This window comes from Phascolarctos cinereus, unplaced genomic scaffold (assembly GCF_003287225.1).
Source record: "Phascolarctos cinereus isolate Bilbo 61053 unplaced genomic scaffold, phaCin_HiC Scaffold_4;HRSCAF=312, whole genome shotgun sequence".
NCBI lineage: Eukaryota > Metazoa > Chordata > Mammalia > Diprotodontia > Phascolarctidae > Phascolarctos > Phascolarctos cinereus.
In genome coordinates this window covers 516951759-516979397 of record NW_027555847.1, presented here as the reverse complement: position 1 = coordinate 516979397, position 27639 = coordinate 516951759, and the positions used below count along the sequence as shown (strand labels likewise).

Here is a 27639-nt window from a genome sequence, read left to right as displayed (position 1 = left end):
TACGCTGCACTACAGGGATTCAGAGATGGTTAGCTTTCATTCTTGCTTTTCAGGATAACACTGTCAGTGGAAACCTGCTACAAATATCTATAGAAGGCAGCCAAAAAGCAAAGCTAAAAACCTGAAGTTTTAAGGCATAACCAGTACAAAAATAAGGTACTTAGGCTAAAACACAGGAAGTTTAATTTTCCTCAAATTCTCAGGTGATTCGGTATTTTCAAAGGCAGATTCAGATTTAGAAGCTATTTGTCCCAGGCTCTTAGAAACCTTTCCATAGATTTATGGCCAAGGAGCATGTTTATAAAAGAAGGGCAGCTTTTTTTCTTGCCTATACATTCTATTTATAAAAAGGAATGAAAATCCTCATTTCATCAGTTCCGAAGTTAAGGCTATAGTTTAACCTAAAATAATTTCTTTTCTGGGTTTTGCATTTCGACAGCTTTTGTTGGTTCTTTCTGGATAATCACTCTGAACATCATAGGGATTTATACTGAGTTCAGGAAATAGCTAGTCGACCAGTTTGACTATAACACAGGAAGAATATGAAAGAAGCCTAGAAAGGTAGATGGGAAACATATTATGGAGAAATTTAAATGCCAGGCTAAAGGGTTTATATCTTATCCTACAGGCAATAGTGAGTTATTCAAGATTTTTGATTGAAATAACATGGTCAGGTTTGTGTTTTAGGAATGTCAATTTGGCAACAGTATGAAAGAACAGAGGGCACAGAGACTAGAACCGGGGAGATTAATAAGCAGGCTATTACAGTTTAAATTCCAAGAGCTGATTTCATTGTGAGCCCAAATGAAGAAAAATGTTGTTTCATGGGACATCAGCTAATCCCATCTTGTAGGTGGCTTGATGACCACAAACAGCATACAACTGGGAAGATGATTCTAACTTTTGTAAAGAGGGAAGAAAGCATCAGATAAACTTCTCTAGAAAAGACATAACTGAGTTTTTAATAATTTTCCCTTTTGTCTACTTCCCATTTTTTCAAAGTAGGTAGTTTACTTAAACAGGTTGATTTGGAATTATTGTGTATGCATATATATATATATATATATATACATATATACATATGTATGTATGTATATATGTATAATATATGTATACACACACATACACACATACATATACACACACACACACACACACAGACACACACACAGAGTGTGTAATGGAAAGAATGCTAGACTTTGGATCAGGAGGCCTGCACTGAAATGTTAGTTTGGAAATGTGCTAGTTGTACCTTATACACATAAATGTATGTCATAGATAGATAGATAGATAGACAGACAGACAGACGGATAGATAGATAGATAGATAGATAGATAGATAGATAGATAGATAGATAGATAGATAGATAGATAGATATCAATATACAGATGTAGATATATAAATGTGGTTTGGACATGTATACATACATAAAATGTACATGTTATGTAATAGGCACTTGCATGCACATTCATACATCTGTATACGTATATCTATAATATATACATTGCACATGAGTTAATTATTTAGATATCTATGCATCTGTACATATATGCACATATTGTATCACTATCATGCCACAATACACCAAAAAACAGCTGAGAAAATGATCCTGTAGAGAACATAGTGACTGAGCCAGAGGAGTCAAATTTTCCTAAGTATATTTGGAATAGCTCACACATTTATCTAACATTTTAAAGCTTGCAAAGAACTTCTTTAGAATGTGGAGTAATCAGAGAAGGATAACACAGTGATTAAGTCACAGGGGTGGGGAATCTGCATTCAACCCAACCCTCATGTTATAAATAAGTAAATCAAGTATCATATTGAGGAAGTAACTTTGCCAAGGTCACAGAGGTAATAGGTTAGTAATTCAAATCCTTCAAATCCAAATGCATTCTACGATATCATGTCAATAGCAACACAGGGGTGTAATACAAATATTGCTATCTCCATTTTTCAGCCTGAGAGAAGTTAAATGACTTGCCCAGAGTCACACAATCAGTGACAGAACAGTGACGTAACCCAGACATGAAAGAATATGACAAACAGGCTACAAAATGGAACACATTTTTCTTCATTTTATAGTGACTTTTTTTGTTTGTTAGCTACCATGATTGGATTTTATCACCATAGTACCTGATAAGGGGAAGTGATAAGATCAGTTCAGAAAATGAATATAGAGAGTTGCACCTAAGTAAGAGGAGAATTCTCTACTGGAAATTTTAAACATATTTGGAAAACAATTTTCAAGGTTAACAGTTCCAAGTTATAGTGATTCTTCAATTTCCCTCACCCCACATATCTCATTGATTGCCAAGTTTTATAATTCCACCTCCACATCTCAAGCACCCCTCCTGCTCTCTTCACTCTCAGTCTCCACCTTAATTAGGCCCCTCCTGCCTTTTACCTGGACTATTGCAATAGCCTCTTAATTCTTGTTGTCTCAGTTTCCCCTCTCTAAGTCCATACCAATTCCTAAGGCACAGTTCTAACAACGTTTCTCCTGTGCTCAGTAAGTTTAAGTAACCCTATTGCCTGTGACCTCAAAGACAAACTATATTTGGCATTTAAAGCCCTTCACAAACTGGATCCAATCTGACTTTACAGAGTCATTAGATTCTTTTGCGTACTATGCATTTCAGCCAACCTAGCTTTCCTTTTCCTCATATGTGACATACTATTTCCTCTCTATATACCTTTGCATATACTGTCCCATGTGCCAAGAATTTCCCCCTCACATCTGCCTCTGGCATTCTAGCTTCTTTCAAAGATCAGCTTAAGTACCACCCTCTGTATGAACTGATAGTGACTCCGATACCTTGCCTTTACTTTGCATATGTATATATGTCTGTATGTGTGTGTACGCACATCTACATAGTATTTTAATGTGTATACATTGCTTTTTCCATAAGAGAGATTATGCTCATTGACGGCAAGGCCACTTTCATTTTTGTCTTTACATACCTAATGCATAGCACAGTGTCTGGTGTAGCAATTAACAAATGCTAATTGATTGATTGCTATCTCATGGAGAGGGAAATGGAAAAGATAATGAGCAATGTTTTCACACATTAACAAAAAGGGGGAATGATCCTTATGCCCATTTTCTCATCTCTATACAAATTTTCTAAGAATGTTCTATACATGGATTGAATATCCACAATGAAAGGATGAGAAGGGTACAACTAGGCATCCGTCTGTGATTTTCTGTTAATAGAACACATTTTCACAGTCACCTACAATTCACTGAAAGGCATAAAAAATTTTCAAAATCCCACTATTTATGCTGTTTATTGGTTTTAGAAAATATTTGCCATGGTAGAACAAAATATAGCCTTGAAAGTTCTTCTTAAACATGTGTCCATTATAAAACCATATTAAACTCTATCAAACACCGCTAGAAAGAAACCTTGGTTTAGCATTTTTGGATTTTTGTTTATTTTTAGTGTTAACATCAAGCATAATATTCTTGGATATGGGCAGAATTCAGGACATGGATCAGATTCTAGTTGTGTAATTTGCTGCCTATGTGACTTTGGATATGTTAGAGAACCTCACTAGATCTCAGTATCCTCATTTGTAAAATAAAGTTATTGGATGAGATGACATCTAAGATTGCTTTTAGCCTCAGTCTATAAATCTGAATCCTAAAAGAAAAAAAAACAGCCTATTAATTGCTAAATTCTCTAAAATCTTATATTCACTAATAATGCCAGTGCACATCACATTAATTCCCCGAACATTACAGAACCTCCAGAGGGGAACTCATAGCAATGGAAAAGAGATTAGTCTAATCCAGGGGTGGGGAACCTGCATCCTCAAGGCCACATGTGGCCCTCTAGGTCCTCATGTGCAGCCTTTACAAAGTTTGGATTCAGTCAAAGGGCTGCACATGAGGACCTAGAGGGCCACATGTGACCTAGAGGCCTTAGGTTCTCCACCCCTTGGCTCTAATCATTCACACTGGCAAAACAAGTAGATCAAAAATAGATCTTCTTCAGACAATGATACGTAGTTAGATAAGCAGCTAAATAAATTAATTTATTTCAACGTATATCTTAGACTGGCATTGCAGGTAAGCAATGAATTTGGTCCATAATTTATAAGCAACAGGAGTCTTGGCTACAATGAATTTGTAAAATTATTCCATGCTCTTAATGATTTCAAAACTTCCCACTGCTACAGAATTTACCTCTTTAGCATCAATATTCTGCTGGTGATGCAATGTGGCTGTGAATCATGGAACATCATGATCTCCAAAGAATTAAGATATGTCATTTCCCGAAGGTCAATGGAAAGATGCATAGTGGATATATATAGATAGATAGATAAGTTGTACTATGTTACCAATAAACTGTGTCTGAGAAGTGTCATACAAGGTTTGTACATTAAACTAGTGTGTAAGGGTGAGGACAAAATCACCCCAACCCCACTTAGTTCTTATCAGGTGGGAACATATCTCAGTTGTGCACTATCTGTGAACAAGTTTTGATGCCACAGTAAGTACAATAGGAAATCTACTTAGTTTGACTAGGGCCTTAGTGAAACTGTCTCTGGAGCCTGTAGAACACTATTGAGCTAGTTGGAATTGCATATTGAAGAGAGCCAGTGAACCAGGAGAAAGGATTATAGCTGAATTCCTGAGGAAGAAATATCGGAGAGGAGGGGAAGAGAGTTTCTTTGTCCCCTCCTGATCTCCCCCCCTTTCTTGATCAGAGAAGAAACCTATGAACTTCAGAGGATCTAGAGGATTTTGGACTTGCCTTCTTCCCATCAGCCTCCTAGTAATATCCGCAATTATTTCATCAGGAGTCAAGGACAGACTAGATAAAGATTCAAGAGCCTAGAAGGAAAAAAAATGGGCCATACCTAAAAAGAAGCATCTTGAAGTCTCCAGTAAATGAGCTCCCAAGAGCTGTGAGTTACCCCTCAGCCATATGTGCTTTCTAAGCTTGAATCTTTTTTCCTCTGAATTCTTGATGTACTTGCAGGAGAATACCTCACAAACTTTTAAGATAATATTTAGTATTGACTATTCTTATTATACAATCACAATGAATACTAATTCTAAATACTAATACCAAATCTAAAAAACTAATTAAGTGTGACTAATTGATATTAAGAGATTATCATGGAGGCAACATAACTTGATTGGAGTTTGAGAGCAATAACATTAGAAAGACAGCTCCCAAACTCCTACATTCCTGAGGGAATGTAGTAGCCATATTATAGGATATCCTACGTGCTCTATCCTGGATCCTATATCCTTCTCAAATGGACAATCTCCAGAAAAAGAGGTAGGGAGGAGACTGGTCGGGATAGAAGCATATGAGAAAGAGATACAGCCTTGCTTTTTCCAAAGAGCTCCTACATCAAAGTAATGACTGGGCAACTGAAGGAGAAAGTTGTGAGTCATTTTTCCAGAATCTGGAAAGTAGTCATGTCTCTCTGATCCAAGAGCTGGGTTGTGGCTCCAGCACGGACTTAGGAAGGTATCTGAAGTTAGGTGCAGACTAAACTAGGGCTGAATTACAGAACAAGACTGATTGCAGATTCTAATTCTGTGCTCCTTTCAGGGAACAGAAACCAGAACCAGCCTGCAAGTCTGTTTCTGCCCCCAGAACTGGGTTGGACTTAGGAAGGGACCTGGGGCTAGACATATGCTGATATGATTTCCAGAGCAAAGAGTGGCTGCAAGGATCAAGAGTAAGATCCCGCTTGCAATGGGGTTTTGTATCAAACATGGACTTAGGAGGCAATCTGTAGCTCTGGAACAGAGCTTGGATCTGACTTCAAACAGTGTATTGGTCAAAGCATGTAGGAACAAAAATGAACAGCCACTGTGTAACACTAAACCTTGAGTAATTTAACAGATCCAGCCCTAAACCCATTCTGAAGATTGCAGCTAAATCTAAATCTAAATCTAAATAAAGAAAGGCACAGTTCTATCACTCTGAACCTGTTGAATCTTCCAACTAGCTGACTGAGACTGAAGTCAGCAGCAGTCTACTAGAGCTACAACTATGGGCAATCCCACAGTTGTATTGCCCATACCAAAACTAAGGTCAGGAGCTTGCAAAACTAAGACCAGAAAGGCATTAAATAGCTTCGCATACTCTGAAATCTTGCAGTCTCCAGCCTGAGTCTCCCCTGAGATTCTTGAAGAACATAGCACTCAGTCCTAGGAAACAGAAGCAGCAGAACTCCAGAGAATACAGAAAAGGACTAAGAAGGCCCTAATATTCCTTCCAGCAGTGTGAAGAACCTGGTTCTAATAAAAAGTTGCAACTTGAGAAGTAAGGGTAGAAAAATGAGTAAACAAAAAAAAAAAGATTCCCACCTTAAAGAGTTGTTGTGAAGCCAATGATGCCCAAGACACAAACCAAGAATAAAAGAATAATTCTAAAGTACCTAGAAGCAAAGTTTAAAAGAAAATTACAGCTTGGCCTTAAAGTCCACAAGAATTCCTGGAAAAAATGAAGGAAGAATTTTAAGAGTTTTTTTCTTTTTTTTCTTTTTTTGAGAATTTAAAATGATAAGAACACTGAAGGAAAGAACTGGAAAAGAAATGAAAACATTTCTTGGAGGAAAAATGTGAAAATAACATTAAAACTTAGTATGTTATAAGAAGGCAGATAAGTGGAGGAGAGGATAGAGCACCAGGCCTGGAGTCAGGAACTGAGTTCAAATCTAACCTCAGACACTTACTAGCTGTGTGAACATGGGCAAGTCATTTAAATCTGCTTTAGTTTCCTCATCTGTAAACTGTGCTGGGGAAGGAAATAACAAACCACTCCAATACCTTTGCCAAGAAAACCTCAAAAGAGTTTAGAGTCAGACAGGACTGAAAAAGACTAAACAACAACAAACCTTGTAAGAGGCAGAAAATCTTACCCATTTAAAGTTTGTCTTGAAAATTAGCATAGACCAAACTGTAGTTAACAATTCCATGAAACAACAAGAGATTTTGTTTTAAATAAAAACACTGAAAATAGAAGAAAATGCAAGGTTTACCTGGAATACAGGGCAATAGATAATTTAAAAGCTATGACCAAAAAAAAAAAAAAGAACCTAGATATCATATTCAAAGAAATCATGAGAAAGAAGAGGGAAGCAAAAATTGAAACAATCTACTGGTCATTTCCAGAAGTAAATCCCAAATGAAAATTTCCTGGAAAATCAAAAGTTTCCCAATCAAAGAAAAATACACTGAATAGTCAGAAATAAAGAGTTCAAGTATTTAAGAGCCATAGTCAGGATCATGCAAAACTGTGTCTCTGTCATGGTAATGGAGCACAGAGTTTGAAAAATGATATTCTAAAAGGTAAAATATATAGGCTTACAGCCAAGAATATTCTACACAGAAAAATTAAGTATAATCCTGCCAGACAGGGGGAAAAGGGATCTTTAATGAACTGGAGGATGCTAAGTATCCTCTTTTTATTTCAGCTGGTGGAAAAAAATAGTGTTAATTTTACAGAATAACTTTGACATCAAACAGCAAAAAAAAAAAACCTGTAGAACTTCAGTGCCTTTCAATGTATAATAAAAAAAAATTTAGAAAAGCACAGAGTCGAATGTTCCTGTGCTAATCTGGAAATGCCTCGAAACCTCAGCATCCTAAATTTTGTTATATAAAATTTAATTTGAAAAGCTTAACCATATGCCCACACAGTATTTAAATACTATTTAAATATTAAAAGTATTTAAAAATTAAGATCCCTTCAAAAAAAGCATTTAAATTACTAATAATAATAACTTTTACATAGCATCTACTGTATGTCAGGCATTATGCTAAGTGCTTTACAAATATTAACTCATTAGATTACTTTGTATGGTGCCTGGTAGATCCCTCTATGTAAATTCTAATATTAGTTGCATCTTCTTTAGACTGGCTAAGGTTCTTAGTTTTCAGAAACACTTTAAAAGAAAATTGATTTGCCTCATCTAGGTCTCAAGATTGTCATCATCCTGGATGATGAGACTCCTGACTGGAAGAACAGGAAGACCTGTTCAGCAGATATAGTTGGACATCCCCACATAGCCTCTCTTCTCCCCGTAGAAGGACTGGCCCTATACTCCTGGGCAACTATGATTTTCATAGCTTCAGCTCTGTCATCTAATATATCACCAGCTCTATGCATCTGTTCAAGTCCCTCAATTCTTTCTCAGGCTGAACTTCCTTATGTGAAAAATGAGAATAATGATATCTGTCTGTAGGTTATCTCACAGGGACATTGAGAAAATAATATTGTAGGATATGAAAGGGCTTTGAAAGTGTTTTACAACTTAGAAATCTGAATAAATTATTTTATTATTGGACTACCTCTGGTAGTTATCACTTATTTCATTTCCTTTACTATTTAAATTACAATAAAGATTTCCTATATCCTCTAAAAACTCACTAGTTAATCTACCCCAATTAGTTCTCTTTACTAATATTTAGCCTGTATCAAACTTCCATTAATTTATAGATTGTGGTTACAGGAGCCCTCATACTAACTTTTACTTTAATTAAAAAATTAGACTAGACTACCATTATGATTTTGCTATGGTACCTTTCCTGAAACAAGCCTTCCAATTGGATATTTTTTTTCTTCAGTTAAAAAAAGGTTAATAAATCAGATTTACAACTATGTGCAACAACAAACCCAACAAATCTGTATTTTTTCATTCATTATTTTCCTTTTTTTTTTTGCTTTTGTTCCTATACTGGATAATACTTAGGATAAGTTTTTATCTCATTAGAGTGAGTCATAATACTTCTCTGTTCTTTCCATGAGTTCTTATGGTGACCTGAACTCATCTTGCTAACATAAATGTTAACTTTTGAAAATAGCCACTGAATAAACAGTACATGGCCCTTTACAAAAAATGTTCCCTTTCCTTTCCGGACTACTTTTTTTTACTGATCATAAGTAGGTTTATAGAAATATTTATAGTTATTTTTTTCAAAACAATTGCCATTGGACTTTGTCCCAATAGGAAATGGGAAATGGATTAAAATATAGTAGTAGTAACTACCTTCAGGACCCATAGACTATCAGGAATTGCACTTTTGTCTTACTTTTATATCTTTTTATTTTAATATTTCATTTTACCCCAATTACATGTAAAACACATTTTAACTTTTTTTAATTTTTATTTTTAATTTATGGAATAAAACAAAAATTTCCATAACGTAGTACATTTTTTTAAAAAACAGTTGTACACAACTTGCTATTCCTTTCAAATATACAGCAAAATTATCTTGTAAATTTCTTTTTTTTCTTCCTTCCCCTCAACCCGCTCCAGAGATGGCTACCATTAGACACAAATAGGTATATATACATATATATAATATATATAATATATATATATATATATACATATATATATACATATACATAGATATATTTATATATATTCACATAGAGATATATAGAGAGAGATATATATGTGTGTATATATATGTATGTAGGTACATATGTATATGTATGTATACACACACACACACACACACACACACACACACATATATATATATATATGTAAAATTATTCTATACATACTTCTATTTATCAATTCTTTCTCTGGGTGCAGATAGTGTCTTTCTTCATGTGTCCTTTATAATTAATTTGGGAATTTATAATAGACAAAATAACTTGTTCACTGTCATTCTTAGTATTGCTATTACTGCATACAATGTTCTGTTATTATACCCAAAGGATATAGGTAGTTTAATAACTCTTAAGACATAATTCCACATTGCTTTCCAAAAGGGTTGGATCATTTTGCAATTCCACAGGAATGAATTAGTGTCCCAATTTTTTCACATCTTCTCCAACATTTCTCACTTTCCCCTTCACTCACTTTAGCCAATCTGGTAGGTGTAAAATGATATCTCAAGCTTGTTTTAATCTGCATTTCTCTAATCAATAATGATTTAGAACATCTTATATGAATATTGTTTTGATTTCTTCATTGTTAAACTGCTTGTTCATATCCTTTGACCATTTATTAATTGGGGAATGACATAGTTTTGACAAAGTTCTAATTACTATTTATGAATTTTCCTCCATCTCATTTTTACTCACTATTTTCTTTCTTAGCCTCTCTTTTTGCCCTATCCCTGTTACTTTGTCTTTTCCACTTACCTTCTTGTTCCTTATTTTATCCACTCCTCTAAAATTCCAAAATTTAATATTCATTTAAACATATTTTTGACCCCATTCCCATCCCCTTCCCTTCCTACTTTCCTGTAGGGTAAGATAGATTTCTACATCCAACTGAATATGTATATTATTCCCTCTTTGAGCCAATTCTGATGAATTAGGTACACACACACACACACACACACACACACACACACCCTCACCTCCTCCTTCTTCCCTTCCACTGTAAAAATTCTTTTGTGCCTCTTTTATGGGAGATAATTTCCTCCATTCCATCTCTCCCTTTCCCCTTCTCTCAATGCACTCCTCTTTTTCACCCCTTAAATTCATATGAGTTACAAGTATCATCTTCCCATGTAGGAATATAAAGTTTAACCTTACTAAATCTCTTATGTTTCTTTTTCCTGTTTATCTTTTTATGCTTTTCTTGAATCTTCTGTTTGAATATAATATTTTCTATTCAACTCTGGTCTTTTCATCAGGAATTCTTGAAAGTCATCTTTCACTGAATGTCCATTTTCCTCTGAAGGATTATACTCAGTTTTGATGGATAGGTGATTCTTGGTTGCTGGAATATTATATTACAAGCCCTCTGACCCTTTATTGTAGAAATTGCTAAATTTTGTGTTAGCTCCATGATGTTCGAATTGTTTCTTTTTGACTGCTTATAGTATTTTCTCCTTGACCTTGGAGATCTGGAATTCGGTTGGGAATTTTGATTTTGGAATCTCAGGAGGTGATTGGTGGATTCTTTCATTTTCTATTTTACCCTCTGATTCTAGAAGATCAGGGCAGTTTCCTTGATAATTTCCTGAAAGATGATGTCTAGGCTCTCTTTTTTTTAAAATCATGGCTTTCAGGTACTCCAATAATTCTTAAATTATTTCTCCTAGATCTACTTTCCAGGTCCAGATCTATTTTTCCAATGAGATATTTCACATTTTTCATTCTTTGATTTTGTTTTGTTGTTTCTTGACATCTCAAAGTTATTTGCTTCCCCTTGCCCAATTCTAATTTTTAAGGAGTTATTTTCTTCAGTGAGACTTTGTACCTCCTTTTCCATTTGGCCAGTTCTGCTTTTAAAGTTTTTTTCTTCAGTGAATTTTCTTCAGTGAATCTTTTTCCATTCGGCCAATTCTGCTTTTCAAGGCACCTTTCTTTTCATTGTATGTTTGCATTTCTTTAACCATTTGACCTATTCTGGTTTTTAAGGTATAATTTTCTTCAGTAGTTTTTGTGCCTCCTTTACCAAGCTATTGATTCGTTTTTCATGATTTTCTTACATCACTCTCATTTCTATTCCCAATTTTTCCTCTACCTTTCTTACTTGATTTTTAAAATCTTCTTTGAGCTCTTCCATGGCCTAGGACCAGTTTATATTCTTTCTTTGAGTCTTGGATATAGCTGTTTTGACTTTGTTGTCTTCTTCTGAGTTTGTGTTTTAATCTTCCCTGTCACTATAGCAACTTTTCTACAGTTAGGATCTTTTTATTCTGTTGACTCATTTTCCCAGTCTATTTCTTGACTTTTAACTCTATGCTAAAGTGGGGCTGTTTCTGGAGTGGAGGGGGCACCATTCCAGGCTTCAGGTTTTTTTAAAGCTGTTTTTAGAGATAATTCTGGGGACCTGTAAATTTTAGGTTCTTCTAAAGTAGTATGACCTAGAGAGAGATGTGTTTACTACTCTCCTATTCAGCGCTTTTGTCTGTGAGCAACCACAAGCACCCTTCTCCTCTTTGGAACTGTGACCAGGGTCCCTGATCTCCTGTGGCTGCAAGATCTGGTGTGCTACTGCTGCTCCTTGCCCTGGGACGAAGACCCAGGACTGCAACCCAGATCCAAGTATGGGCAATGCTACAGAGTCCTGCCCCCTCAGTGCCAGCAAAGGAACCTCTACAATCCCCTTTCGTCCCCTGTCTGACTCTCTTACTGTCTATGGGCTGAGAGGTCCAGAAATGGCCAGTGGCACCACTGACTCAGTTACTACCAAGGCCTATTGCTAGTTTGCTGGCCTGTGGCCTAAGCTGAACTGCTCTCTTCTCTCACCCTGGTGCAATAGATCTTTCTTGCTGACCTTCTAAGTTGTCTTGGGCTGGAAAATTGCTTCACCTGGTACTTTTGTGGTTTTGCTGATCCAGAATTTATTTTGGGGTAGTAATTAAAGTTGTTCGGAGGGGTTTAGGGAGGAGTTCAGGTGAGTCTCTTCCATCTTGGCTCTGCCTCCTCATTTTTATATCTTGATTAAAGGTGACAGACATTTGTCGTAGCATCACAGATTTAGGATCAGAAGGGGCTTTAAAGGACATCTAATCCAACCCCTTCATGAGTAGTTAAGTGATAACTTAATAGGTAATATTTTATAATGAAGGACTTCTGCATAGGCTTGAATTAAATTGGTTTTAAAAACTTGCCTTTTTGTTGGATATAAGATGGCATTTCCTCTTAAATCTTCCTTGTTTGACTTAGTACATAGCGCCTATAACACAGTATGGTGCAGTGGAAAGAGAAATGGATTTAGTGTTAAAAGACCTATGTTCAAACCACGGTTTTCCTACTTTACAACCTATGTGCACTAGGTCACAACCCCTCTGAACTTCATTTCCTAATCTGTAAAGAAGGGGTGTTGGATGAGATGATTTTTAATGTCCCTTCCAACTGTAGTGATTATGTACTAAAATGTTATGAATCCTTGTATATACATGTGAATTGGAATGGACATGTAGCATCAGTCAAAAGTAAAAACCCTTCCCTCTATTGTCTACCTTCTTTTCCATTATCCTATCTTAGAAACAAATCCTTATTGAGATGTCATTTTGGTCTGAGTAGGGAGGATTTGAGATGAGATTGGAATGGTTGCTCTGTTTGGGGATGTCTATAGAGATTCTGAAGACAATACAGACTTGCCCAAAAAGGGGGAAGGAAATAAAGATCTTTGAATACATATCATTTAATCTAGTATAGCAGTAAAGGTAAAGCTATTATAGAATATTGGAATTAGAAGTGGCTTGAATGACCAACTAATTCAATGGATGTCTGAATGTGAATCCCTGTACAATATACTCTACAAGTGGCCATCCTGCCTTTACTGGGAAACCTCTAGAGATGAGAGGGGTAAGAAGGGTATCTTCTGAAGCAGCCCCTTCTAGAGTGCTTTACTTAGTAGAAGTTTTTCTCTAAACATTCTAATTGAATCATGTCTGTGGTTTAAGTTAAAAAAAGTAATTCTAGGGTGAATGCTGGGGTGAAGAAATTGCATTTTCAGAAGAACTTTGTAGTTTGTAATAGTGGCAATCCTATTATATGAAATGCATAAGATTTTATTTTTATCCAAAAAATTTAAGATTTTCATGATTTCCTTTTATCTTCTTTCACCAGAAAAGGAAAAATAAATCAAGGAGCTGAGTTTTTATTTTTAGTGATGATACATCAGCTTTCTAGCTGAAACAAAATGCAAATATATTTCAAATCCAACTAAGGTTACTTGTTCATAAATACATTACTGTGAATTGAGGATTTTTCCAGTGCTGCAGTGTTTATACTTTACCAGATGAAAAAAAATTAAACTAGGACATTAATAAGCCAGGACTTGAGATGACTAATGGACATTCTGGCCCTCATCAGGATGGAAGCAACTTATAGAGACAATCTTATTTCTTTGTCTGTGGTTTATCTCAGTTTGTCAGTTTTAAAAGTGTTCTTAAATGAAAGCCCCTGGGATTTTTCAGAGAGAGAAAAACAACTAAATAGTATGTTTATAAAATTTGTGAGACCTCTGTCCTGCTGAGGAAAGGTCATGGAAACAAATTTTTATGACCTCACAAGTTACTAGATAGGTTTATTTGATTTAATCAGCATCCTTAGGGATTCTCTAATTGCATAATAAGGCATTTATTATGGAGGTTGTTTTTTTTCTAACCGTGGTCTGGTGGCATTAAAACTGTTATTTCTTTGTCATCTTACTTTAAATCAGTGACTCTGAATACCATGCCAAGCTTCTAGACAGAAAGGGTCATATTCAAAGATTTATTCCTGTGTGCAAAAGCAGGCATTTCAAGAAACGTAAGATTTCATTAGTCAATGTGACTGAGTGAATAGAATACTAGACTTAGAATTAGGAAGACCCTGGTTAAAAATCCTGCCTCAAACTCTTTGTGGGCTGTGTAAGCCAAAGATAATAACTTAATTTCTCTGTACCTCAGTTTCTTCAACTGTAAAATAAGGCGGTTGAACATGATTGCTCTAAGATCCTTTCCATCTCTCAATCTCCCCTTCTTCTTCACTGCCAATTCACTTCTCAATCCTTAAACTGGCTTCTGATCACACCACTGTTCTCAAATTGCTCTCTCAAAGGTTACCAGTTTTTTTCTTTTAATGCTGAATCTTATGTCTGTTCTCAGTCTTCATCCTTCTTAATCTCTCAGCAGCTGTTGACACTTTTCACTGCCCTCTCTTTGTCAATATGCTTTACTCCTATGGCTTATATAATTATTCACTTCTAATTCTTCTCCTATCCATCTGAGTCTCCTTTCTGAATCCATCATCTATATCCACCTTTTTAATTTGGTTGCCCCAGAAATCTCTATCCTGGTATCTCTTCTTTCTTCACTTTATCTTGATATCATCTGCTCCCATGGCTTCAATTATCATCTTTGTCTGATGAGAAGACAGAGTAGAACAGTAGAAAGAATGCTGACTCTGAAGTCAGAGAACCTGGGTTCAAATCTCATTTTTAATTCTTACCACCTGTGCTGCTAATATGTGCATGATCGTGGGCCTCAGTTTCCTGATCTGTAAAATGAAGATGTTAGACTAGGTGGCCTTCAAGGCCTCTTTCATCTCTCTATCTGTGATCCTATATATGTATACATGGAATCATAATACCTCTCATGAATGCCATTCTATCTTCAATCTAGACATATCCTGAATTTCACATGCATCTCACATCTGAAATATTCAAGCTGAATCTTAATTACCAATTAACATTACTCTTCCTCAGACTTAGCTGTTATAGTTGAAGGTATCATCATTCTTTCAATTTGCCAGGTTCATGACCAGTCATTCTAAATTCTTCTCTTTCCATCTCCTCCTTCTAATAGGCAATAAACTGCTATGTCCTATTGATTTTACTTCCTCAAAATCTCTAACATCCTCTCTCCTTCTCTATAGGGCTCACTCAGGCTCACATCCTTTTGTATGGACAATGATGATAACCTCATTATTGATGACCCTTCTAATCTCTTCCTTTTCTAATCTATCCACCAGCGAACAAAAATACTCTTCCTAAAGTATATGAGTCTGACCATATCACTCTTCTGCATAAAAATGTTTTTGGTTTCTTATTAATTATATGAGTTAAAAAAAAAAAACTAACCTGTTAGTCTAGTTAAAGGCCTTCAACACACTATCTGTGACCTACCTTTCCAGCCTTATTTCACAGTATTCTCCCTCATGTATTCTGTGTTCTAGACAGGCTGAACTACTAACTATTCTATGAATTTGATGTTCTATTTCCTACCTTCATGAATTCCTACAAGTCATCCCACACTCTGAAGGCACTTCCCTTATTCCCTGCTCTCAGAATGTTTATCTGCCTTCAAAGCTTAGCATTTTTTTCCCAACTTCCCTTCAATAGCATCTTGGGCATTAAATCTTCTAATTGGAAGTTTTTCCTCTAAACATCTTAATTGAATCATGTCAGTGCTTTAAGTTAAAAAAAATAATAATTCTAGGAATTATATGGTAAAGAATTTGCACTTTTTATTAATTAATTTATTTATTTGTAGTTTTCAACATTCACTTCCACAAGATTTTGAGTTCCAAATTTTCTCCCCATCTCTCCCCTCCACCCATCCCAAGACAACATACCCCTTTGAATACCCCTTCCCCTAATCTGCCCTCCCTTTTATTACCCCCCCATCTCTTATTCCCTTTCCCTTCAATTTTCCTGTAGGGCAGGATAGAAAGAATTTGAACTTCTCAGAAGAAATTTGTAGGTCACACAGCTGGTAAGTCTGAGGCAGATTTGAACTTAGGCAGAGTATTCCTGACCTCAGGTCCCCACACTCCACATAGCTGCCTCAGCTTAGATAATTAGGAACTTAGTTACACAGGTACTTAGACACTTAAATACTTTGACAATTAGCTATTAATGCACTTAGGTATTTAAGTACTTAAATGCACTCAGGTACATAAGTACTTAAATATGTACATGAATATGCATATAAGTGCCTAAGGAACTGTAAGAATAAATACCTAAATATAGGTAAGGGACATGGGCACACAAGTTCTTCAGCACAAGTATTTAGGCAGCTAGGTGGCACAGTGAGTAGACTGCTGAGCCTGGAGTCAGGAAGACTTGAGTTCTAGTCAAGTCCTCTGTTTGCCTTAGTTTCCTCATTTGTAAAATGAAGATAATAATAGCACCTATCTCCCAGAATTGTTATGAGAATCAAATTAGATAATAATTATAAAGTGTCTGGTTTATAGTAAGCACTATATGAAAGCAATCTTCATCATTCTTACTTAGGAACATAGACACTTAGGTAATTAGATAATTATGTACTTAGATAACTAGGTACACAGGTACTTGAATACTTAAGTACTAAGATACAATAATTAATTAGTTGTTTAAAAACTTCTGCACCTGCATTTAGGTACTTAGGGAATTAGACACTTCAAGACTTAGGCAATTAGGTATACTTAGATTTCTAGTGTTTAGTTTTGTAATTATTATGATGTATTTATTGGTGAATGTCATCCCTCACTCTCATTCAGTGAGCAACTCATCTACTTTCTCTACCCTCTACCCCAAACTCCACCTCTACCACCACCCATCTCCCCCCTCCCCAGGACATACATTTCTCTAATGACTTTCTCTATATCACATTAATTCATGTATTAGAATGACAAAGTGAATGTTTTGATGGCAGATTAGTTCAAAGAGCCTCTAAAAAATTGATTAGTCAGGTTTTATTCTCTGAAATCTCTCAGTTCTCATCTCAAGAGTATCTTAAATACTAGTCTTTCCAATGAAACTAAAAATGTTATGGAAATATATTGATGTGGGAAAATCACAATACAAAAGACATTCTTTTCTGAGGCATCAGAAAGACTTACTTTGAGCTCTGGATGGTGGTTCTGAACCTAACCCTTTAAAACCTTAAAAAGAGACTGAGAAAACTTACTGTTGTTTTGAGATTTAAAACATCTTGTGGGTCCTGAACTTAAAAATACTGGGGAAAGTATGCACTGTAGGAATGAATATAGGAGTCTTTCTCTATGATGTCCTTTCTGAAGTGCAGTGTAGAAATGTCAATGCCAGAATAGTACAGTGGTAAGAGATGGACCAGTAATATTATACTATCTATTTAAAAGTAAATGTAGCAACCTGCTGTTCATATTGCTAATCAGACAGTATACAGTCATTTGCCTAGAGGCAGTTATCACTGAAATAGAGAACAAAGACCATCTCCATAAAGAAAGGGATTTCCTAAACCCTTTGGATTAAGCCCAAATCTCTGTCCTAGTCCAGGAATAGATCAGATATAATTTCCCATTACCCTGAGGGCAAAAAAATCAAATCAAAGATGATAGAATATAAGATTTTTAAAAAAGAGTTATTTCCAATTAGGAGTTTTACTTCTTCAGAAACATCTGTATGTAAAGAGAATTAGGTGTTATTATTAAATTATTAAATACCAAGGGATTTTATTTTAAAATTATTATTAAATACCTGCATTTTTTTATGTTTGCTTTATTGGAAAAGGTAAAAGAAGAGTCTGGAATAATCCTAATGAGTTGTATGTTATTTCTGGATTGTTCTGAGAAAAAAATATACTCTATATCATCCTCCTATTTTTAAATCATCCCTGTTTACCTGCTCACAGAATACTGAATTCTTGATTGCAGTGTTTTCTGCTTTGCATTTAGGCTGGAGGAGAAAAAGCAGATTCTGAAGAAGCCTTGATATATGAAGAGGATTTAGATGCAGGAGATGCTATTGAAGGGGAACTGGAAGAAAGTACAAAATTAAAAATATTGCGTAGGTTTGCCTCGCTCGCTTCCAGATTGAAAGAGTTCATTGGCAATATGATCGCTACTGCTGGAAAAGTTGTTGTGACCATCTTACTTGGTTCAACAGGTTGGTGCTTTTTGTAGTTTCCAAAGAGCTCAGTTGGGTTAAACATGTAGCAAATGAATATTTGGCACATTGAGAAATCAGGAAATAAATGTTCCCAAAAAATAGCCACTTATCTAACTTGTAAACCTGGAAGAGACCTCAGAGACTCCTCTGCTTAACAGATGAAGAAACTGAGACCCAAGAAGGGTAACTGGCTTGCGTAGGTATCTAAACATAAGCCCCTTGGCTCTAGAAACAGCATTCTTTCCACCTCGCCATGCTACTAAATTAATAACAGGAGTTCTCAGAGAGGTGGTTTCATGATTAAACCTTGGGTGATTTTTTTCCCCCACTTAAATTCTATTGTATAGTATAAATGTTATTTGATGCCAGAAAAATGTCATGGCCCATTGATAAGTTTGTTTCTGCCAACTTTCTCCACTTTCAGATTCCTCCTACAAGTGTGCTCCTTCCTTGCAGGCTTTTATTTCTTCCTGATAATAAATTGTATTGCAGATAATCTATAAATGCAAATTTTATGGCATAAGGGCATGAGCAATATAGATATCCATATTTTATTTGTGACCACATTGTCTTAATCCAACTACTAGGCACAGAGTATTCTTCTTAATTTAGCTTATAACCTCTCCCTAACTCTTCCCCCACACTCCTCCCTCAGTATTTTCCTCTCATTTTGGCCAACTGATTCGGATGCATAATGATGAGAGTTCTATCTTCTACACCCTACTCCCTTTGGGCTTTTTAATCACAGCATTAGAGGAGACTGTATATCTCACAAAACCAGGATCACAGGACCATTTTAGATTATGGAAACAGGAGCTGCATCAATAGTTTTGAAGGAAAAAAGTTTGTAAGAAGATATTTCAGTTGCCAAAGATGCTACTCAATAGATGGATTAAAAAAATTGTCTCAAACTGAACTGCTGAGATGGATTCACAAGCCCTGTGGCTTAGCTAGCTTGTGTCATGATTCCTTTACTGATAACATAGGTATGACCACATTTTATAAGGTAGAACAAAATTTTGATATGTTATAAATTTCCATGACCTGCTGCATTATTATAAAGCTTAGTGAAATCGTAGTCCATCTAGAGAATTAGTAGCACCTGTGCATTGCAATAGACCAAAATTTTTATGGGAACATCCCTACTTTAAAATAGATAACTTTGTTCATTAAAGTAGGGAAAAAGATTAGGCAAGTAAATTCCTTAGCTTAGAAGCCTTTGAAAGCTTGGTCATAACACTTACCATGGCTAACACTTCTCAGAGCATTTTTCATTTGATTCTCAGAAAAGGAAGAGATTTCCAAAATATTTTTTTGAACAAGTGTCCAGATTAACTTTTGGTTGACCACCAAAGCAACCTATCAAAAAGGAGATAAGAAGGAAGAAACTGCACATTTCCTCCTAAAAATTTGGGATAGGGATGGATTGTAGGAGAAGGGAAATGTATGCACAAATTTATAAGTAATTTCAATGATGATAAACATATCAGTTTACTGTGCTTAGAAATTAGAAGTAAGATTTGTTTGTATGGTTATTTCCTAGCCTTAGTATTATGTGTGATGCTCACTAGTTGTAGTTTGTATTTGAAGAATGCTTCTCCAGTTGCATATCAGTATTTTAGAATTCCATTTCTCCCCTCTCAGGTATGATGTTACCATCTTTGACTTCATCAGTATATTTCTTTGTATTTTTGGGATTATGCACATGGTGGTCCTGGTGCCGGACTTTTGACCCACTGATATTCAGCTGCCTTTGCGTTTTAATGGCCATCTTCTCTGCTGGGCATTTGATTGGACTTTATTTGTACCAGTTCCAGTTCTTTCAGGAAGCAGTTCCACCTGGAGACTACTATGCAAGGTAAGTGTGTGTTTAAATCGTAGACTAGGCTGTTTGGGGCTGCTAGGCCACAAGTTAATTTATGGTTGTGGCTACTCAACTTAGCACCCCCGAAAGGCTGTAAAATAAGCCGCTGAATCAATGAAAATAATATCATAAAAAAAAGAAATGTTATACAAAGCAAGAAAAACCAATCCCAACCCCAGTTCTTAAACATTTTTCACCCCCCAGCTGATTATAATCAATGAAGATCTAGATGAGCCTTTCCTAACTAAATAGCCAACAGACATTTTAAACAAAATTATGTTCATTAGAGATAAGATGTTTTATGGACATATTTAAATTAAAATGACTGTCTTTGATATGCACTGAAGAATTACTTATTTTATAAAAATGACATAAATAAGGATATTACAATGTGGATATTGCTCCCCTCTTTTGATTGTACATTACTCATTTCTCTTTTAGACATTCAATTTCTGGTTTTGAAATGTGTTGAAAGAACTAAGTTTCTCAGAGCTTAAATGCTGACTTTTAGGAGATGCTATACTGTAACTGGAAATGTAAATATCACCATAAAAAGCAGGGGGGGGTGTGGGTGGGTGGGGGTCTTTATTGTTGTTTGTTTTACAGTAAAGGATCTTTTGTGCCACCTAGAGGCAGTTTGTTGGCAAAACAAAGAAAGAACACCAACATTAGATAATATAACTTGTGCCCATGATTTAAAAAAAAAAACATTAATACTTATCTGACTTAATTCTAATTTGTTGCTCCCAAAGTTTAAATTCAATCACAATTTAACTAAATCTCTGTAAGAATAAATCCCTAACAAGCTTTTAGGTCATTACTAAGTAAAAATTTTAAAGTCAGTTTCTTTTTTTAAATATTAATATTAATAAATCTAATATAAAATTGCATTTGCTTAAGTTTTCCCACCATGCAAACTTATTGATGTTGGGAACATTTTTATATTGTAAGCTTTGAGAATTTCATCTACAAGATAATAATTTGTTTCTGATACACCATAAAGCTTAAAATTATCATACTATGTGAATTCTGGTATCAAAGATAAATGTAAGCTGAAGACAAGGAAAAAATATTCTCAAGTAAGGGTGGTTTTGTGTTTGTTTTTTTACTTTAGCAGAGAATTTTTAGAATTGAATAGAACCTTATTCAATGTCCTAACGAGAAACATTTGCATTAAACCCAATTCAGACTCAGTTCTTATCTTATTCCTATATATAAATAACAACCACACAGAGACAGAATTCTTTTTGAAGAAGTCAAATAGGCATAATAAAATAATATCCAGAGAACAGTGCAAGGAGAGCCAATAGTGGTCAAGCAAGGTAGGACAGATCAATGGACAGGATGGCAAACAAAAGAGGTAAGTTATATGTTGTGAGACAATGTCTAACACAGGAATTTGAGGAATAGGGTAGGAAAATTGGGTGGATAAACCTGTTCTGGTTGTTTAGTTTTAGATGCACCACCTTGATAGGCAAACCTGAGGAATGATTCTGCCAATAAAGGTTCAAATACAATTTAATTTTTCAAAGTTAAGGTTTGATGTACTATTTTTATTACACAGGGTGTCCAAAAGGTCTTAGTGCAACTTTAAGCTTTAATAATTTGAAATGTATAAAAGCTACAAACTTGCAAAAATATCACTTGGAGTTTTAATTATTTATATTTCATTTTATATTTATTTGCATTTGTAAATTTTAAAAAATATTGTTTTAATTTTAATGCAGTAGAACATTCTGTCATGTATTGTATTGCAACAGTTTCTGGATGGCACTTTCTCAGACTTATGCTTGCCTACCTCACTTACATCTGTCTCCGTTAGGGTTTTCTTGTGGGGCCATGTCAAAACTGTTCTAAATGTATCAAAACCTTATGTTCAGATACTTTTACGGCTAGGCTTACAAATGGAATCCTTTCAGTCACTGAGCAACAGCTGATGAAAGTTTTTGCAAAGTCCAAAAAATCACTAGAATGATGTACAGCACAAAATTGAGGTTATATTGAATTTTAATAAGAAACATTAATATTTTGAAATTTTAAATAATTAACTTTTCAAAATTTGGGGGGTAATTTTTAAGCATTTTTTTGTTAGTCAAGTCCAACTCATCATGACCCACATTTGAGTGTTTTTGGAGTGGCTTGCCATTTCCTTCTCCAGCTCATTTTACATATAAGGAAACTGAAGCAAACAGGATTAAATGACTTTCCCAGGGTAACACAGCTTGTAAGTTTCTGAGGCCAGATATCTCAGGAGCATGAGGCTTCCTGACTTCAGTTCTTGCACTCTATCTGCTGTGCCATCTAGTTGCCCCTTTCTAGCATTATTCTTTTAAAGTTTTGTAAACTTAAATCTACACTAAGACTTTTAAAATATCCTATACTCTTTTGCATAGAGTAGAACCCTAACATAACAAGTTAAATAGGTAGAATATGGTGTTGATGGTCTCATTTTATTCTTTCAATGTCCCTTTCCTCCTTTGGACAGCTCTTCTTTCTTCTGTGTCTTAACTCACCTTGTCAAGGGTGTAACTGCTCTCCAAATATTTGCCTTATAAATGGGCACTAGGAAGTTTAAAAGTCTTTGAAGATCTAGTAAATTGTTACAATCAAAAAATCATTGTCATTTGGGTTGCTCTTTTGAGGATAATTCCTCTACCTAGCAGGAAAGGTAGACCTCCCAATCCTTAATGAGGTCATTTTCAATAACACTCACTGTGAACCTAGATTTCAGGGACCTAGATGGCATCTGCCTCAAGGGGTGTGTGTGTGTGTGTGTGTGTGTGTGTGTGTGTGTGTGTGTGTGTGTGTGTGTGTGTGTGTGTTAGAGTAAGAATGGCATTGTTGGTTGGAGTATGATATGACTTTCAGCATAATGAAGTCTATCATGTATTGACAAATTTTACAATAAGCTTTCATTAAATTTCAAACCTAATTTTTCTTTGTTTTAGGGGAGTATTATTAGAAGACTAAGTCAGTAATTTGAGTATAAGCTTCATATATGGTCCCCTATAACATAAGTGAAGCTGGAAACTAAGGTTATTTTGAGGGTGAGATAAACAGATGTCCCATTAAAAGTAATTTTCTTTCTTTAATTAATGTTGGGCTAAGATTTCTTTTTACAAAATCCAGTCCTTTCTTTGGTAGGTTATACTGAAAGAGGATGAATCTGACATCACAAGAGGAGTTTGCCCAGTTACTAATTTTGTTACACTTTAATCCATCTTAGCCTCAGTTTTCTCAAATGTAAAATGAAGGGGTTAGATTTGATGATTTCTCAGGTCCCTTCCAAGTCTAAAACTCTTTTGAGTCAAATACTGGGATTTTGTTTTAATTGAATGTTGACTTGTCCTATTCCTTGTAGACATATACACATTACATTGAATCAAGGAAATGCTTTGCTCACAAGTGTTTTCTTCACAGCAAGCAAATAATCAACAACCATTAATTAGCACCTAATATGTTCCAGGTACTATGACAGGTGCTGGTGATACAAACACAGAAATGAAGAGTTCCTTAACCTTAGGGAACTTACATTCTATGGAAGGTATAAAATTGGAAAGGAAATGGAGTCAGGAAGACTTGAATTCAAACCCAGCCTCAAATATTTACTATTTGTGTTACTCTAGACAAATCACTTAACCCTGTTTGCCTCAGTTTCCTCATCTGTAAAATAAGCTGGAGAAGGAAATGGCAAACCAGTCCAGTATCTTTGCCAAGAAAATTCCAAATAAGGTCTTGAGGAGTTGTACATGACTGAATTGACTCAACAATAACAATAACGACAATGACAAAATGTACGTATTGTTTCTCTTCACAGGATGTAAGCTCCTTGAGGACAGGTGCTATTTAATCCCATGTTTTTATGTGCCTAGCACCTTGCAAAGTTCTTTGCATAGAGTAGATGCTTAATACATTCTTGTTGAATGATTGATTGAAGTTAATATCACTAGAGCTGAGCCTTAAAAAGAGCTAGGTAGTGCTTTCAAGAAGTAAAGGTCAGAAGGGACAACGTTTCCCAGAGATAGTCTATGCAAATGCAGGGAGGCAAGAAATCCGACGTCATGTGATTGCAGCAGCAAGTTGGCTCTGCGGGAGCATGAAATGGTTGAGGAGGGGAAGTAATGGATAATCATCCCAGAAAATTTCAACACTTTTTACAAAGGACAGTGGAAAAATGTAGAGAAAGGTGATGACTTTCTCTATGTGTTATCTTCTCATTGGTGATTTTAGCTCCCAATGGTTAGTACTGAACTATGGTAACTGCTATGTCATATGACTTCTAGATAACCTGCTCCTAGTGCAAAAGGAATGCACTCAATCTTGCACATGCTCAACTCTATTAGACATTGCCTCATTTTCCTTTGCAGGATCCAGAATGAGAAAATGAACACACTTTTGCAGTGTGGCCTGGCCTGGCTAACCTTGCCTGGGATTGATTTGGTGTGCCTGTCTTGCATTAGGGTGTTCTGAGCTCGAGTAAATAGAAATACACAAGAAAGATTAAACTTTTTAAAACTGAGACTGGTTGGCAAGAATTTCACCTGAAAGCCATCCAGTGTGGAGAGAAGAAACATACAGAATGCTATCACTTTAATTTTAAAGAATATAAACTAACTCACCAAAAATACTTTCATTTGACTTTATTGGAAAAAGTTAAAGGAAAAATAACCTTTACTTTTCAGATTGTCTTCCATCTATTCTGTATCTATCTTGTATGTTCCTAGTTGTTTTCATGTTTTCTCACTAAACTACATGTTCTTGGAGGGCAGGTCTCGTATTTTTTCCTTTGGTTCTTCAGTAATTGGCATGATGCCTAGCACATATATGTACTTACTAAATACTGAATGATTACCTATTTGCATTTATTTCATGGAGTTAATCAGTGTGAGTGGTATTGTTCATTTTCCAAACTATTTATATTTCAGTAGTGCTCCTTCACGCAAGTTAAAGTTAAATCAAGTGTGTATATACCCTTTAGAAAATTTGAGTTAAAAATTAAATGAATTTATTTATTGGAATTCTGTATTAATATCACTTTCTGATTTTAATGAGGCAAGCACAACATAGCCGTTAAAAGAAGAAAGGAAAGAAGGAAGGGAGGGAGGAAGGGAAGAAGGAAGAGAGGAAAGAAAGAAGGAAGAAAGAGAGGAAGGAAAGGAGAAAGAAAGGAAGAACAGGAGGGAAGAAAAGAGGGAGGAAAGGAAGAAGGAAAGGAGAAAGAGATGGATGAAGGGAGAAACCCATCAAAATAGAATAAAACCTTTAGAATTATAATCAGAGAGTAATACAAAGTTTAAGCTGGAAATTACTAGAGATAATGTAATCTAACTCCATCATCTAAAGAAATGTAGCCTCAGAAGGGTTAAGTGATGCTAAAATCTGTGCAGTTAGTAGCACAGCCAGGAACAGAATCCAATTCTGGCTAAAAATGGCCAGTTGTTATGGGCCGGACAACTCCTCTGTAATTAATGAAAGCACTTGCCATGAAGGGAGAAGAACCCTTTCTATTCATAACAAAGAACTTTGTTTAAATACTTCCGCTCATCAACAACAAAATAAATGAAAATAGCAGACAATATTTCTTTCACTTTTGAGTCTCTCAAATGAAAAGTGCATTGTATTGTTCTGCTGCTTTTGGTGGCTCCACTTATATTCTTTAGCACTTTTTAAGAGGCAGAATCCCAAGCCAGGTAATGCTGGCGGCTTCCCTTCAATTAACCTGACTTAGATTTATTGCAGTTTTATACCTGGCAGGCAGGGAGGGGAGAGAGTCAAAGGACATTTCCTTAGTACAACAGATTTATCTATCTGCACAGAGTTCATTGCTTTCTTAGACATACATCTTTTTGTGTCTCTGCATCCTGCAGAGTATAACTCGGCCAAAGAGCCTGAAGTCTTTTTGTTACAACTTTTTTGTTCAGATGTTTACTTTTTGTTGCATGTTAACTTTTTGTTCAAATATTTTCAACATATACACATTTCGTTGAATCATTTTATGTTATAGACTAATATACCACTTTCTAACAGTCATAATAAAATCTCATTGACTTTCTTCTCTTATTCCTCTTAATGGCCTTGCCATTTCTATGCTTGTAATTGTAATATATACATATATATATATATATATATATATATATATATATATATATATATATATATATATATATATATCAAGCCTTTTCCTGTTATTCCAGAGCTCTAATTCTTAGATGTGTCTGCTATATATACATATATGTATTATGTAGATGTCATATATACATAAAGAAAGCAATAGGATATTTTCTACAGTGGTATATGAATTAAGTGGGACAATGTAAAATCTATTTCTTGACAGACAATAGGAAATACAATGTAAAATAATAAAATTTATGGACACAATAAATTTTACAACTTTTATGCCTTTAAAACACATTGAATATGGAATATATCCTTTTACTATAGTCACTTTTTTGTATAATTTGCCATTGATTTCACAAGATTTCAGGATCTATTCTTTGATTCTTCACCCTTAAACCGTACTTTTATCATAGTGGATTTTAAATATGTCTTTTTATAAGACTAGTCTTAGTAATGGCCCATGGATTTTCAATAGGGCTTAGATCAGATGAGTGTCCAGGCCACTTTAAGCTTTGATACAATGTATTATTTACACGTACTCTCTGACACACTATTAAAACAATCCTAGTATTTGGCAAATTGCTAACAAGAAAATCAAACATTTTCTACCATCTACTTTTTTTTCCTTGCTTTTTGGTGAGGCAATTGGGGGATAAGTGACTTTCCCAAGGTCACACGGCCAGTAAGTGTTAAAGTGTCTGAGGTCACATTTGAAATCAGGTCCTCCTGACTCCAAGGCCAGAGCTCTATCTACTGTGCCACTTAGCTGCCCACCCATCTACTTTAAAACAATAACATTCTTATTATTTACCATTTGTCAAGTGCCTCACAGTGTTCAGAAGGAGATAAACAAGAGACAGAAAGAACAATGGACTGGTTGTCAGGAAATCCTGGTTCTAGTCCCAATCCTGACACCATTACTAGGATAAATTTCCTAACCTTTCATAACATGGTTAAGGTCATACTGTATTATTCCATCTCTATTTGGGATTTTTTTCTAATTAGGAGCAATTTTGCTTCTCAAATAATCACATCAGTGCATTTTTCAGAGTTTGAAATTTCTTCAGGGTGGCGGGAAGGGCAAGAATTTCCAGGCTCCCTGGAAGTAAAAAAAAAAAAAATCCTCAAAACATTTTAGTAGATGCTTTATAAACTACTGAAGATGTTAAAAATTTACAATAATCTGGACATTTTCTGATAATGGTTTTTGTATAGTCTTAATGAATAAGTGAATTTCATTGGTAAAATTATCACCTTTTCCCTCTTCAATACTCCAATCTTTGATTTCTTTCCCAAGACACATATTTTTCCCTTCATAAAATTGACTAGTAGCTGTTATTTTACAGTAGAGGAATTAAAAG

At 35.2% G+C, this 27639-nt stretch overlaps 1 protein-coding gene across 4 annotated transcripts in view; it reads left to right on the top strand.

Annotated features, from left to right (window-relative positions):
- The window catches only part of PIEZO2 (piezo type mechanosensitive ion channel component 2), a 505350-nt gene that overhangs the window by 305413 nt on the left and 172298 nt on the right, over window positions 1-27639 (top strand). For all 4 annotated transcript variants that reach the window (XM_078153522.1, XM_020985555.2, XM_078153521.1 and 1 more), the window contains exons 6-7: window positions 18084-18294; window positions 19942-20155. In XM_078153522.1, the coding sequence (XP_078009648.1) occupies window positions 18084-18294; window positions 19942-20155 (425 nt within the window). The remainder of the gene's footprint in view (window positions 1-18083; window positions 18295-19941; window positions 20156-27639) is intronic.